General features: G+C 46.8%; 2 protein-coding genes across 3 annotated transcripts in view; both read left to right on the top strand.

Annotated features, from left to right (window-relative positions):
- Positions 1-9,260, top strand: part of vldlr (very low density lipoprotein receptor) — a 28,118-nt gene extending 18,858 nt beyond the window's left edge. The window contains exons 14-20 of one of the 2 annotated variants that reach the window (XM_047344459.1): positions 287-426; positions 1,430-1,571; positions 1,723-1,872; positions 5,975-6,034; positions 7,274-7,351; positions 7,470-7,639; positions 8,114-9,260. In XM_047344459.1, the coding sequence (XP_047200415.1) occupies positions 287-426; positions 1,430-1,571; positions 1,723-1,872; positions 5,975-6,034; positions 7,274-7,351; positions 7,470-7,639; positions 8,114-8,149 (776 nt within the window). In that variant the 3' untranslated portion in view covers positions 8,150-9,260. The remainder of the gene's footprint in view (positions 1-286; positions 427-1,429; positions 1,572-1,722; positions 1,873-5,974; positions 6,035-7,273; positions 7,352-7,469; positions 7,640-8,113) is intronic. The other variant, XM_047344460.1, reaches the window with a different exon arrangement.
- An 893-nt stretch (positions 9,261-10,153) lies between these two features.
- On the top strand, positions 10,154-13,837 carry kcnv2a (potassium channel, subfamily V, member 2a). The gene is made up of 9 exons (XM_035184910.2): positions 10,154-10,430; positions 10,755-10,877; positions 11,188-11,366; positions 11,448-11,619; positions 12,237-12,425; positions 12,564-12,818; positions 12,903-13,019; positions 13,177-13,302; positions 13,390-13,837. Exons 1-9 carry the CDS (start codon positions 10,296-10,298, stop codon positions 13,678-13,680), a joined length of 1,587 nt encoding a protein of 528 aa, XP_035040801.2. The 5' UTR covers positions 10,154-10,295; the 3' UTR covers positions 13,681-13,837.
- The last annotated feature ends 107 nt before the right edge of the window (positions 13,838-13,944 follow it).

The following is a 13,944-nucleotide window of genomic DNA, read 5'->3' as shown; positions in this document are numbered from 1 at the left end:
GATGAAATGTTTTATTGATTTTACATTTTTCCTCTCCTCCTTCCTCTGCCCTCCATGTTTAATCTGTCTCCTCTGCTCTTCCTCTTCATCCTTTCTGCCTCCTCTTCTCCCTCATTCCTCCTGCGCGACGCACTTTTATTCAATATTCATCTTTATTGTTTCACACCTTTTTGTAATTACTCCTTTCCTCCTGTTTTCTTTTTACCTCCCTCTGTTTTCTTTCCACTCATCTTTCCTCCCTGTCATTCCGTGCATCCTCTTCTCATGCACATCCTCTCCCCCTCAGATCTGATCAAAGGCAGGTTGTACTGGGTCGACTCGAAGCTGCACATGCTCTGCAGCGTCGACCTGAACGGAGACAACAGGAAGAAGATACTGCAGTCCTCCGACTACCTGGCGCATCCCTTCGCTCTCACGGTCTTTGAGGTACTGCAGCTCGGCACGTCGTTTAATATCCCTCTGAAAATACAGGTCACAAAGCATCTGGCTCCGATCGGCATCGTGAACGTGCTAATTTCTCCTTAGTTTCGTGCAACAGTGATTTTTCTTTGAACCGAGCAGGAGGCAACACACGTGACCTTCTCAGTTTCCTGCACGTTCTTGACGAATCACTGAACCGTGGACGCGTGGCTCTCTCGCTGTTTCCCCTCACCGACGCCCACTCGTACAACTGCTGCCTCTCTCCGTCACATTTACTCACATGCAGCGTGTTGAAGGTGCAGCGCACGTCTCAACCAATCAGCAGCTCCAGTCTATGGAGAGAGTTTTACGTCCAGTGTTCCCATCAATCCTCAGCTGTATGAGACAGGTTCAGTTTCTATGGGAATAAATGTAAAGAGATTTAACATGACAACATAAGCATTGAGATCTCAGTCCCCTAAATATATATATCATATAATCTTTCACTTTGTCTGAATCAGTGTCAGATTTTAATGAGTTCTGTTTTGGGCCTGGTCCCATCCTTCCAAGTTTCATGGTAATCTGTAGTTTTTGTTTAATCCTGCTCACAAACAAATGTGTGAAATCCTCCTGTTACCGATGTGATGGAGGTAATAAAAGAAATAATGAGCTCGGTGGCAAATGGTTTCGACAGTTTGGAGTCGTCCACACTTTAATCTCATCCCAGTGTTTAGTGTTTATTTGGAAAACCATCTAAAGACGTCTGTTTAAAGTGTTTGCGGTAAATAGAAATCACTTCCTTTTAATCCAGATGGAAATCCAAGATGGAAAAAAGTAATTATCGCACATATTTGGATTTTACTGCTGATGGAACCTCGGTCTCTTTGGTAAAAAAACGTTGTGCAGAATAACAATCATGAATATTAGATCCACAGTCACAGAGGATTCTTTAATCTGCTCTAAGCCTCCATTAACGACACATGAATCTATTAATGTTTGAATCTGCTGCGTCGCTCTGTCTTCTCTCCAGGATCGAGTTTTCTGGACCGACGGTGAAAACGAAGCCATCTACGGTGCGAACAAGTTCACCGGCTCCGACGTGGTGACGCTGGCCAGCAACCTGAACGACCCCCAGGACATCATCGTCTACCACGAGCTCATCCAGCTGTCGGGTAAGAACCGGACTGGAGGAGGGGCTCGCTGACAATTATCACTGTAGCTGCATTTGAAGCTGGTCTACTTAAAATAACCTCAACTCAAGGAGCATTACTTCCTGTATCTGATCTGTGCAGATGCTCTATATGTTTGTTTCTGTGTCGACAGGTACAAACTGGTGCTCAGAAAGAGGAGAGAACGGCGGCTGTAGCTACATGTGTCTGCCGGCACCGCAGATCAACAAGCACTCGCCCAAGTACACCTGCGTGTGTCCGGGGGGGCAGGAGCTGGCTGCTGACGGCCTGCGCTGCCGACCCGGTGAGTCACAGCTCCACGTGACGTTATTCCCAGTGAGGGTTTGTGTGTGAAGCTACATCCCAGCAACCCCGGGGATAAATATCACTGGTAATCTGATTTAGTATCTGGACACATTCAGGTCACTGACGATGACATCACGGGGGGGGGGGATATTTGAAATTATATGGTTTGGAGAGTAGAACACGTGCACAGTAAACTGCGTGCGTGCGTGCGTGCGTGTGTGTGTGTGTGTGTGTGTGTGTGTGTGTGTGTGTGTGTGTGTGTGTGTGTGTGTGTGTGTGTGTGTGTGTGTGTGTGTGTGTGTGTGTGTGTGTGTGTGTGTGTGTGTGTGTGTGTGTGTGTCAAAGCTGTAGCTGCTCATTGATGTGACTTGTGCACACAGACGCATGTTTGAAGTCGTGTTTTCCTCCTGCTTCTTCTTCACTGAGCCTCACTGCTTCTTCTTGCAGGATTGATTCAACGGTTTTAGTTGTTGTAAGAAACAATTCAGTCTAATTCTTTGGGCTTAAATGGCTTCATCACTTCCCTTCGCTGCCACTTGTGCATGTTTCCTTACTGTGTGTGTGTCTGTGTGTGTGAGCAGCTGTCGTTCTGTGTAGCAGCCTGACAGATGAACTGCGGATGAGTCAGTCTGTGTTGTGATCCAGTTTTCAGCGTCTCTTTGGAGAGTCTCAGTGTTGCCTCACATCTGCAGCTCTGTCTCCTCCTCCTCCTCCTCCTCTTGTGTTTGAGTCCCAGCTCGACAGCTGCATTCCAGAGGTTGAGTCTGGAGGAGGAGGTGGAGGACGACTGGATGAGGAATCCACGTTTTATTCCCTGGTCTGAGCAGTGGTGTGATTTCTGCTGTGGCAGCAGGATGTTTGGTGCAGTATGTGATCGTTGTCGTTCTGTAACGACCTCCACTCGTCTGGAGAGACTCTCCACAGGATTTTAGAACCTGGCAGCAGGGATTTGTTTAGTTGGAGGATGAGATCCATTCTCTAAAGAATAGTAAGAAATAATGGTAATAACTGGATTTTCACCTGGATCCATGAATTAATCTGTGACCATGTGAAAACACGTCCTATCTCAATGTTAAATAAAGTGAATCCTCCCCTTTGTCCGGATCCTCGTCAAAATTTACTTGGTTCCTTCTTGACCCAGGTCCCATCCTAACACGTTTGGTTGATGTACCTGATACCAGACAAATGAATTCATGCTTTAAGAGATGAGTCTAACTGTCGTCCTGCTCTCATCACGTCTCCTGTGCGGTGAGAAGGTTCCTGGGAAACGCGGTCCTCGCTCTGATCTACTTTCCTCTGCGTGTTTTGTCTCGAGCCGCCCGGCTCCTTCCTCCGCTCCCACACATTCGCCTTTTCATTGTGAAGCCGCCTCAGATGGGAAGCTGACGGATGAATTCTGTGCACATACTCCGCTAATTGGACTCAAACTTTGAGAACAAGACGCGAAGCACTGGAACGTCTCCCTGACAACGCCCCGCTCTGCTGAATGAGCGTCTGTGTATTTAACCTGTGGAGTTTTCTGTGAGACTCGTCGAGCTCAGTCTGTTTCCACTGATTCTTTCCTCTTCGGGATCTTTTATCTGCAGCAACGCTCCATTCATCTCTACTTGACATTACTTTAAATGACAAAGGAAGGATTTATTTCACATACACCAGCCCCCTGCACCGATTGGACGCTACTAGCTGTCAATCACACTATCCATGACCCAATGCATCATAATTTACAAAATGAACATCATGACGTATTGAAGAAGACTTGAAACTAGAGATTGAGACATAACTCGTTAGGAAAATGTTTCCTGACGTCATAAACCAAGTGAGAAGTCGCATGCAGACACCTTTCTGACTGCGGCTGTGTAGATTTCAGCATCAGACCTGTTTTTAGAGTCGGACGTGCTGAACCGTGCACGAGTCCCCACGCAGCTCTGCAGCAGGTTTTACAACCTGCCTGCTCCACAGAAACGTAATGGGCTCCCTGACTCGCCTCCTCACGGGCTGTTTGGGAATCTGGAGCTGCTGCGAGGCTCTTAACAGCCGCTGTGCTGACTGAATGTACCACCCAGACTGCCAAGGGGGGGGTGTGTGTCTGTGAGTGTGTGTTTGTGTGTCTGTCCTCCTCCTTTCCACACTTCAATGCAGCTTGAGTGCTTTCATCCCTGCAAAGTGTGCATGAATGTGTGTGTGTGTGTGTGTGTGTGCCAGATCATTTTTATGAACAATGTGAGTCCATGCAAACTTAATTTTATCCAAAGGCTAGGTGTGTGTTTCTGTCTGTGTGTCTGCTTGTGTGTGTGCCTCTGCGTGTTTTCATGCATGCTCTGGTTGTCCTGCGAGTGTCTTTGTGCATGCGTTTGCTTCTACAACTGTTTACACACCCGCCTGTGTCTAGAAGTGAGAATAGAGTGTGTAGTGTGGTGGGGGTGAAGGAGGGATGCCTGTCACTCACTGAATGCTCCTCCTAGTTGGGACGCAGCCAAAGGCCTCGCCTCTTTTTAAACCTTCAAACCTCCAGCGAACACGTTTATCCCATTTTCCAGCCGCTGCAGCTGCACCCGGCGCAGACTGAGCAGCATTGTGCGTCTTCCACCGGCTCTAATCTCGTTACTGAGAGAAGTAATAATAACAACAACGCTCTTCACTTCGGGGTCGAACCGGGAGCAACCACACAGGGATTCGTGTAACGGTCTTTAGAGGAGGCCGGGGAGCGTTTGTCCTGCAGGCGGAACAATCTCCGGCTGAAATATACGATGTTTCACAGAGTTTCTGACTCAGTGTGGAAACAGTTTGGATCTGAAGATATCAACTGTGACTTTAAGATGCTGAACAAGCCCAAAACATCTCGAATTTCTTACTGCCTTCATTTAGATTTATCTCCAGGAGAGTTTCCTGGGGGGCCCCCAGGCAAACGGGACCCGGGGGGCTCGTGCATATACTGTGCAGACATAAATAGTGAAGTAGTAAAGTTTAAGTGCAGATTTCCAGCACCACGCCAGGCACGTCATACACACACACAAAGTTAGACACTCGTCTTAAACCAAACCTTTACAGTTATGAAACTCTTGGAAAGTACATTAGTGGCACAGGGCCTCGTTAAGGGGGGGGGGGTTCTGTGGACAAAGGTAATCGGCTCTTTGGGGGCCTCTTCAGCTCGAGGGCCACAAGCGGTTCCCTGCTTTACCGACACTGATCCAACGCCCCCATTAACCTCCAGCAAGGTGTTTTAGATTCCGTGTTTCTCACCAAAGACGCAGATAAAAAGATAAAATCCTGTCGTCCGTGTGGCTTCCTCTTGATCTTTGAGGTTTTTATGCCTTTTTTGAGTCACTTTCTCGACTCGGGGAGATGAATTGAACACGTTCTGATAACGGCTCTCTGTTTGACAGCCTCCCCCCCCCCCGAAGGCATCGCGGTGTAACGTGCACGAACGTCGACAGAAGTAGGTTGTGTGAGGAACGAGAAGAGAGAGAGAAGTTCAAACAGAAACATTCTGAGGCCTCGATGTGCAACTTCAGCCTCGGGCCACAAAACAATAACTAATGAATTTTTAAAACAGTTTTTTTCTTATCGTCCCGTTGAGTTGATTTTCTACCGTTTTCTAGTCTCAGGGCTGCAACAAATAAAACTTTAATTTCCAGTAAATCTGTTTCCTTTTAATAAGATATACAATTTATTTTTGAAATATAAATATTTTAATAGTCTGAATGGGGAATTGTATGCTGCCTCTTACATATGAAGAGTTGCGTCTGTTTACGTTGGTATTTGAAGCCGTCAGAAGAGAACGTACAGAAAGCTGTTTCCATATCTAACGTTCAGAATAAATAAGACTTTAATCATAATTTTCTGTTGATTGATTAATGACTGAATCACTCGTATGTGAACCGTCATGTAGAAGCAGTGAGAACGAGGTCGTGACCTTTTCCCTGAGCTTTCCGATCTGTCTCGTCTTCTTCTGTCTGTGCAGCTGATTTTTACTGGCTCACTCTCCTGAGACCTGATTTGTTCTGATCTGTTTTAAAAATAGGACGACTTCTGTGGTTCCACGTCTTGTGTTGTCAAGTCTTTGTCAGAAGCGTGACTCTCTGTGGCTCTTTCTGTGACAGACCCTCCTCCTAAAGGTCCCTCAAAGGATGATGGGAAAGCTCTGGTGCAGCCGCCGCCAGGTAAAACCGTCGTGCTGGTGTTACTGGGACTTGTTTGAAGCATGCGGGGCTTTGCTCTAAAATAACCAGTTCTCTTCAGATGATTAACAATCTCTCTCTAAAGTGGTTTGTTTGGATTTCTCTTCTTTCTATGAACGCTTCAGATTTTTCTGTTAATCCACTGACGGCATGAGATGAGCTTCAGAAATTGAAACGTCCTCGATTGGAAATCTTTCCTCTGAGTCCTGACTTTGCTTTGGTGATGGTTGTTGGGTTGTGACGCATTCAGACGTGTTTCTTCCCTTTTTATTTTAAGACTGAAATTTCCACTGGTTGTATTTGAGTCCTTACATTTCTTCTAATAACTTTCAAACTAATCCATGCAGATTGCTCCGGTTCCTCTGAGACATAAATAATAATAAGATAATTGTCTACATGTGACTTCAGTGCAAACAGGAGCTGCTAAATAGACTTTTACCTTCATTTCCAGTCTGTGAGCGAGGAGGCGTGTGATTCATTAACTTTGTCCTGACTCTGGAAAATGCCGTTGATGAGTAACCGTTTGTTTCTCGTGACTTTGACTCGGTTATTTTGAGCCTTGATCTGAAGCCATGATGTTGTTTTAAAGCTTTTTCCTGCTGCTGCACGTGATGCCGATGTGTCTGCACGACTCTGGACAATTCTCACGTTGAGCAACTTTCCAGCTTCAAGCTCTGCAGAGGTTTCTATCAGGCACAGGAGCAGCACCTAGTGGCCGAGTACAGGAAGTGACCAAAGCATTCATATCTACAACCGGCACTTTGTCATAGATTTTAAAGTGCGAGGGCTGGAAACAGACGTCAGACTCTTAATCCATCGTCTCTCCTTCGGCTTGTGTCAGTTCACGGTGACTCTGTGGAGCCGTTTGGCAGAAGGAGTTAAATAAATCCTGCTTTTTGTCTCTTTTGTCCCGACGTCTCCGGCGCTGCTTTCAGCCGCTGTTTGCCAGTCATGTCACTCACTCGTCCACCAGGAACGCTCACAGCTCGACTCCCAGAGTCCTGGGTAGTGTTGGAAACAGGTCTTTACACAAAGCTTTAAAAAAAACATTTATCTTTTAGAAAGTTTGGAACCTGATCTGTCAGTTTCAGGACATTTAAGCATTTTAACAAACTTCTTTTTCAGCTGATTGAAACAAAGGAGACGTCTTGAAAACTCAAATCAGTTAATCATTGTTAAAGTTCAGTGTTGATGATCTTTGGTTTTGTTGTTTTTTCACAGAAGCCAACGTGAGCACGTCGATCCAGTTGAACTCCACAGCCAGAGGTTCTGCAGCAGCCTGGGCCATCCTGCCCGTCTGTGAGTGGAGCTGAGACACTGGAGCCTGGTGGACGGAAACGTCCTCATCTTACTGCACTGACTCTGATTTTAAATTAAATATCAATTACTAGTTCATCTGACTGTGTTTGTGTTTCAGTGCTGCTGGCGATGGCGGCGGCGGGCGGGTACCTGATGTGGAGAAACTGGCAGCTGAAGAACCAGAAGAGCATGAACTTCGACAACCCCGTCTACCTGAAGACCACAGAAGAAGACCTCAACATCGACATCACCCGGCACGGCGCCAACGTGGGACACACCTACCCTGCGGTGAGTAAACAGCCAGTTCGTTATCACTCTAAGTGGAATGTAGTAAATAACAGCTTCGGCTCTTAATGCTGCGGTTTCTGAGCAGCTTAAATCATTTCACCCTGATGCCGAGGACGCAGACTTCACGATCGTGACCTCCACTCTCCCCCCCGACCTCCTGACCTGTCGTAATCCTCGGGGCGTTGTCGGGCGTCCGCAGAGCGCATCTCTGCGTGCACAGATTAAACAGATTAACCTAAACCTGGCCAGAGACACAAGATGGACTCCGACCTCTGCAGCTGCAGCAGACGTGTCTCCGGCCGGTGGAGAAGCTGCAGCACGACATCAACTTAATTCAATTTAATAAATGAAGACGTTGTTTACTAATGAGCTTCAGAGGCGTTTTCACTTTCCCCAGAAGAATGTGTCTCTGCTTCCAGTCTCAAATAAAACATGTTAATGACGTGTCCCTCTTCCCCCTCCTTCTCTCTCCAGATTTCCATCGTGAGCACAGAAGATGATTTGTCCTGATCGTCTTGTTTTTTTTGTTGTTTTTTTGTTGTTTTTGTTTTTTGCGGCAGCCCGCAACGGTGCATGGCGCCTCCTTGTTGCCATGCCGACGGGTGTCTGTAGCAGCCCTTACAGTACGACCACATGCCTTCTGAAGTGCATTAAGTCATCACCTGTGCTGAGGATGACCGGTGGAAGTGTTACTAATGTGAATACAACGATGAATCATGACGGACTTCACTCAGTGCTACGTTATTTTTTTTTTGTTTGTTCGGAGCTTGGACGACCTCCTGTCTATTTTTGCCCCCGTGCTCTTACAGGAGTCCGACGCCATCTTGTCAGCGACAGACGAGAGAGACTCTTTGCCTCTTTAACGAGGATTTCTGTGTTCGGACTGAACAGCGCGCTGAGCCGCTCGGCAGGACAGGATCTGAAACCGGATCCGAGCTCCTCGTACCCGACACGACGTGCGTTCGACGCCGGCGGGCGAGCGGAGGGTCAGGGGGTCGTGCAGGAACGAGGCTTCTCTGGAGAAACCGTCGTCCAAACGTCATTTCTTGCCTCCTCTGATCCCACCGGCTCAGATGTTTGTATATTTATGTTCGATCAGTAAATCTAAAAAATGTACATGTTTTTTTTTGTTTTGTTTATTTTTATTTCTGCTTTTCTACAGTACCTCCTGAAACTCATTTTTACTATTATATTATTATTGTTGTAGAAGCTGTGTACGGATCACCATGGTTACAGCATTTGTAAACACTGTACATATGAATTCATCCAATCAGGACTCTTCAATGCACTTTGATCAAATGTTCTCGTGTAAATAAGATTGTATACATTTGACTTGAAATCCACTTTTTGCTAAAGTCGGGCATCGTACCAGGGTCACAGTTACAGAAGAGACGTATTTAACAAGAAAGAAAAACCTTAAAAATGACAAAAAAAAAAATGAAATCAACACAATTAGAATTTGCTAAAACTATTTTGTATGTTTGTGCTGTTGCTGTGAATTTTTTCTAGACTTGTACAGTGAAGGGGAAACGTTATTAAGAACTTAAGAGCTCTGTATCTGTGAGGAAACCGATTTGCAAATCCCTGCAGAATAAAGTCTGATGCACAACGTTGTTCAGAACCTGTCGTGTGTGTGTTTGCTTTACGGACACATCGTCCATCTTTGTTTACAATCTGAGGGAAATGTCCAGATGTGGTTTTATTTTAATTTACTGGTCTAGATTGTAAGTGTCACATGTGAGGGCAGTGACCTTTGACCTCCCGGACACAAAGACTACATTTTCTCATCACACAAGTGAGAATTCAAACTTCAAACCGGAGGCACCCTGATCTACAGTATTTATACAAAGACAGAATCAAACCCACGTAACTGATACAACTCAAACCTCTGTGCCTCCATCTTTAATCTCTGAAACATCACCGCTCTGGTCTCGGCCGGATCGTGGCAGCTGAGCGAAGAACAGGAGGATGAGGAGAAGTGGGTCGTTTTTTCTTATTTGGAACGAGTCCGCTCCCATCGGTTCATTATCCCTGTTTAACCACAGCCGGGATTAATCTCCACTTATCTGAGTTGTCAGTTGGACGAAATGCGTCAAACACACTGTTGATTAAAAGATGTCCGATGTGACGTCTGAGTTCCACACGGAGGGAAAAGCTCCGGCTGCAGTTTGACTCGTGAATATTTATATTATACTTTGAAAGACGGCACGAGAAACAGAAATTAGACAAAACATCCGAAATGTAAAATTTGTTCAATCTCCATCAACTCCAGTGACACCAACTCTTCCTCTTCCCAAACCCTGACATCACAATATGTGCCCATGTTTCACTTTTTAATATTTTACAGTTTATCATCAGTTTTAGGATCTGTAAAACAATTTGACACAGATTTCACCGAACCTCAACTTGCACATTTAGCTGAAGTGGGAGGTCGGAGAGGGGGCGATGGAGGAGGAGGAGTAATGGTATTTAAAACTTTAAGCACCCGGATCATCTGTCTGCTGCTGTAGACGAGAATCACTTCATTTCTCTGTGTCACTGAGCTCTGCAGGACTCCAGCTGTGTGTCCGGGGTTGAGAGTCGAATGATGGGGTTTCCAGGATGTGTCTTCGTGCCGGTTCAGTCATTTTAGATCCAAACCCACTCGGCAGGGGCCATGTTGTCCCACCTCCGAGCCCGGAGCAGGAGTTTGTTCCACAGCTACAAACCCGGCAGCCGGACTCAAGCCGCCAAAGAGCCGCTCGACCACGTGGACTTCACCTGCACCTTCAAACCGTGGAGCTCCATGCAGGTCGGGTCCTTTACTTTGCTCTTCAGGAGCAGCAGCAGATTCTCCGTCGTTGGAGTCAGATAATTATTCTGTTCACTTCAGTTCTAGGTTCATGGACTCAGTTATTAATAAGTGGTGATTGGTCCTAATCGTCAAATGTCAACAAATCAATTTAAATCCAGTTGTACATAGTTTAAAAAAGTTTATTTTTATTTTTTTTACAAATGCATTTATCTGAATTCCCTTGAGTCTTTTAAATATTTTGAATTTATTATTTTATTCTTCTTGTTGCATAAAACCTATAAAACAGTTTAGTTCATCAGACTCTTGTTTTATTTGGTGAAGGATCTGAGCAGAGACATCTACGATCTTTACGATGAGTACGAAGAAGAGGAGGATCGATTCCCAGTGTCTCCCTCAAACCTGCTGAACAAACACTTCATCCTCAACATCAACGTCGGAGGAACGGTAACTTCTACACGCTGCTGCAACAGGTTCTCCACCAGGAGGCGCTATTTAGTGTTATCGTACCCCTAACTACGATTGGGGAAATACTGTTTATCTCGACACAACACCACCCCCTGTAGGGGATAAAAAGTAACAGCAGTAGCATGTGGACCTGCAGATGTACTGTGGTTTCTGGTGTGTCTCCTGCGCAATGAGCTGTTTTCTTTAACATTTGAAGGGCCAGGTCCCAGTTTTTATATAAACAGAAACTGTAAAAACCCTTTTAGTTGCAGCTGTAGTCACGAGGTTATGAACTTCTTCCCTCCTCCAGGTTTACCACCTGCCCTACAGGCTCGCTGCCCAGTATCCGAAGACCCGGATCGGCCGGTTGGCCACGTGCACGGACCACAGCAGGAAGTTGGACCTGTGCGACGACTACGTCGTCCAGAGCAACGAGTTCTTCTTCGATCGAGATCCCGAAGTCTTCCACAACATCTTCAGCTTCTACAGGTGAAGCCTGGCGCGTGAGAGGAGACGTTACCGAACGTGTGTTGAACGTGATGTAAGAATTGTCCCTGTGCTCGTCATCAGAACCGGAGTTCTCTGGATCAAAGACGAACTGTGTCCCCGCAATTTCCTGGAGGAGATAAACTACTGGGGCGTCCGAATCAAGAACAGCCAACGCTGCTGTCGCATCTCCTTCGAGGAGCGTCAGGACGAGCAGAGCGAGCAGCTGAAGATCCAGAAGCAGCTGATGGCAGAGGTAGGTGGGCGGGGGTGTGATGTCACGATGACGTCACGCTGACAACATGCTGACATCATGATGACCATCTGATTAGAAATATTTTTTTTACATAAGCTTAAAGTCGTCGTCCTACAAGAGCACACACAGAAGGACACACACACACACTCACACACACTGGAGACAGTCGGACACTACGACCTCTGATGAAGTGGTTTTGTCCAAAATACAAAGGTCAAGAGGTCGTCACTGGTTCAGCTCTGATTTCTCTACCTGTGACATGTCGTCACTAATCTGTCGTCTGAGTCTCAGTCTGTCTGACCTACATTACAAATCACTGCCGTCTTGACAGATGGACAATAAGCTCCGTCCCACTGTCCTGCAGTTTGTCTCACCAGTTGTGTTTTTAATACAGTTTTATCTGATGTTGACATTTCAGTCATTAGGTTGTTTTTCTTTGTTCCTATTGTATGATGCAATATCTGTTTATTTGACCCACATACAAACTGTACTTTTACTCTGTGTTTTTACAATTTAAAGAAATTAATATCTGTGTATCGATGTGATTTTGAAGCATATTCCTATAAACATCTGGCCCCTTCTCTTTGTGATAAAGTCTCTGGTGTGTCCTCCTCCAGGTGGAGGTGGAGAAGGAGGAGTTCTTTCACGAAATGGCCTTCGGGTCGACCCGAAGGAGAATCTGGAACCTGATGGAGAAGCCGTTCTCCTCGGTCACCGCCAAGCTGATGGGCGTCGCCTCCTCCATGTTCGTGCTGGTGTCACTGGTCGCCATGACGCTCAACACCGTGGAGGAGATGCAGTACAAAGTGAGTTTTTTTTTACACATAATCAAAGTATTCAAAAAGGCAAATATAGATATAATATGACCCTGAACCCAACAGCAGTAGAGTAACAGTCCATCAGCTTCACAGTCCAAAGCAGGATTCCTGTTCCTTCCTCTGCAGACGGCCTCAGGTCAGCCCAGCGGCAGATTCTACGGCGAGTACGTGGAGTCATTCTGCATCACCTTCTTCACCCTGGAGTACCTGCTGCGCCTGGTCTCCACCCCCGACCTCAAGTGCTTCGGACGCAGCGTCCTGAACATCGTGGACCTGGTCGCCATCCTGCCGCACTACCTGCAGATGATGCTGGAGTGTTTCGAGGCCGAGGACGTGCACCTGCATGCAGGAGACATCGAGACTGTCGGCCGTGTCGGGAAAGTACGATGAAGCCGAGGAGACAACTGATGCCTCAGGTTTCTTCACATCATCGGATTCATCAGCTCTTCTGTTTTCTCCCTGCAGGTCGGTCAGGTTCTGAGGATCATGCGTCTGATGAGAATCTTCAGGATTCTGAAGTTGGCTCGTCACTCGACCGGCCTGCGAGCGTTTGGCTTCACACTGAAACAGTGCTACCAGCAGGTGGGGCTGCAGATTACTACATTACATTATTCAAACTAGGTCAGTCAGTAGAACTCAAACCTCCACAGAGGCCCAACTGTCCTCTTGTGTAAAACCACATTTAAATTCCCTGAATTTGTAACATCTTGAGGAAATGGAGAAACGTGTTTGTTTGCAGGTGGGCTGTCTGCTTCTCTTCATGGGGATGGGGATCTTCATGTTTTCAGCCGTGGTTTACACGGTGGAGCGCGACGTTCACAACACAAACTTCACCTCCATGCCCCACGCGTGGTGGTGGGCCACAGTGAGTCACCTCCACACCTTCGCTCCAACTGGAAACCCTCCAGCTGCGTCACCGCATCTGTTCACCTGTGTCTCCTTCGTCCTCCAGGTGAGCATCTCCACGGTCGGCTACGGCGACATGGTCCCCGAGACCAACCTGGGCCGGGTCTTCGCCTTCGCCTGCATCTCCTTCGGCATCATCCTTAACGGCATGCCCATCTCGGTGCTCTACAACAAGTTCTCAGACTACTACACCAAGCTCAAGGCCCACGAGTACACGGCCGTCACCAAGGCCCGCGGGAACCTGCACCTGGCCAGGAGGGCGGCCAAGAAGTTTGCCGAGTGCTGCGAGGAGGTCGCTCAGCCAAAGACCTCCCGCCTGCACCGAGTCCGGTTGTAGATTCTCAAATCGACCGGATTCAAATCCTGGAAGAATTGTTTTTGGTGAAATGACTTGATTTCAGGAAGCAGTTCCTTCAGAGACCAGTGGGGGGCGTCACAGGGGGTAATGTTTTTCTACAGCAGTGCAACATTCTGTCTGTGCTTCAGGTTTTTTTATTTGAACAGAAATCCTCAGTTTAATCTCCACACGTTTGTGTTGAAGCTTCAAACTTCATCAGCCTCTTCTCTTCCTCCGTCCACACTCACCCCATCATTCTCTAAA

Source organism: Hippoglossus stenolepis, chromosome 18 (genome assembly GCF_022539355.2).
Source record: "Hippoglossus stenolepis isolate QCI-W04-F060 chromosome 18, HSTE1.2, whole genome shotgun sequence".
Taxonomy (NCBI): domain Eukaryota; kingdom Metazoa; phylum Chordata; class Actinopteri; order Pleuronectiformes; family Pleuronectidae; genus Hippoglossus; species Hippoglossus stenolepis.
This window is presented reverse-complemented; position numbering and strand designations above follow the sequence as displayed.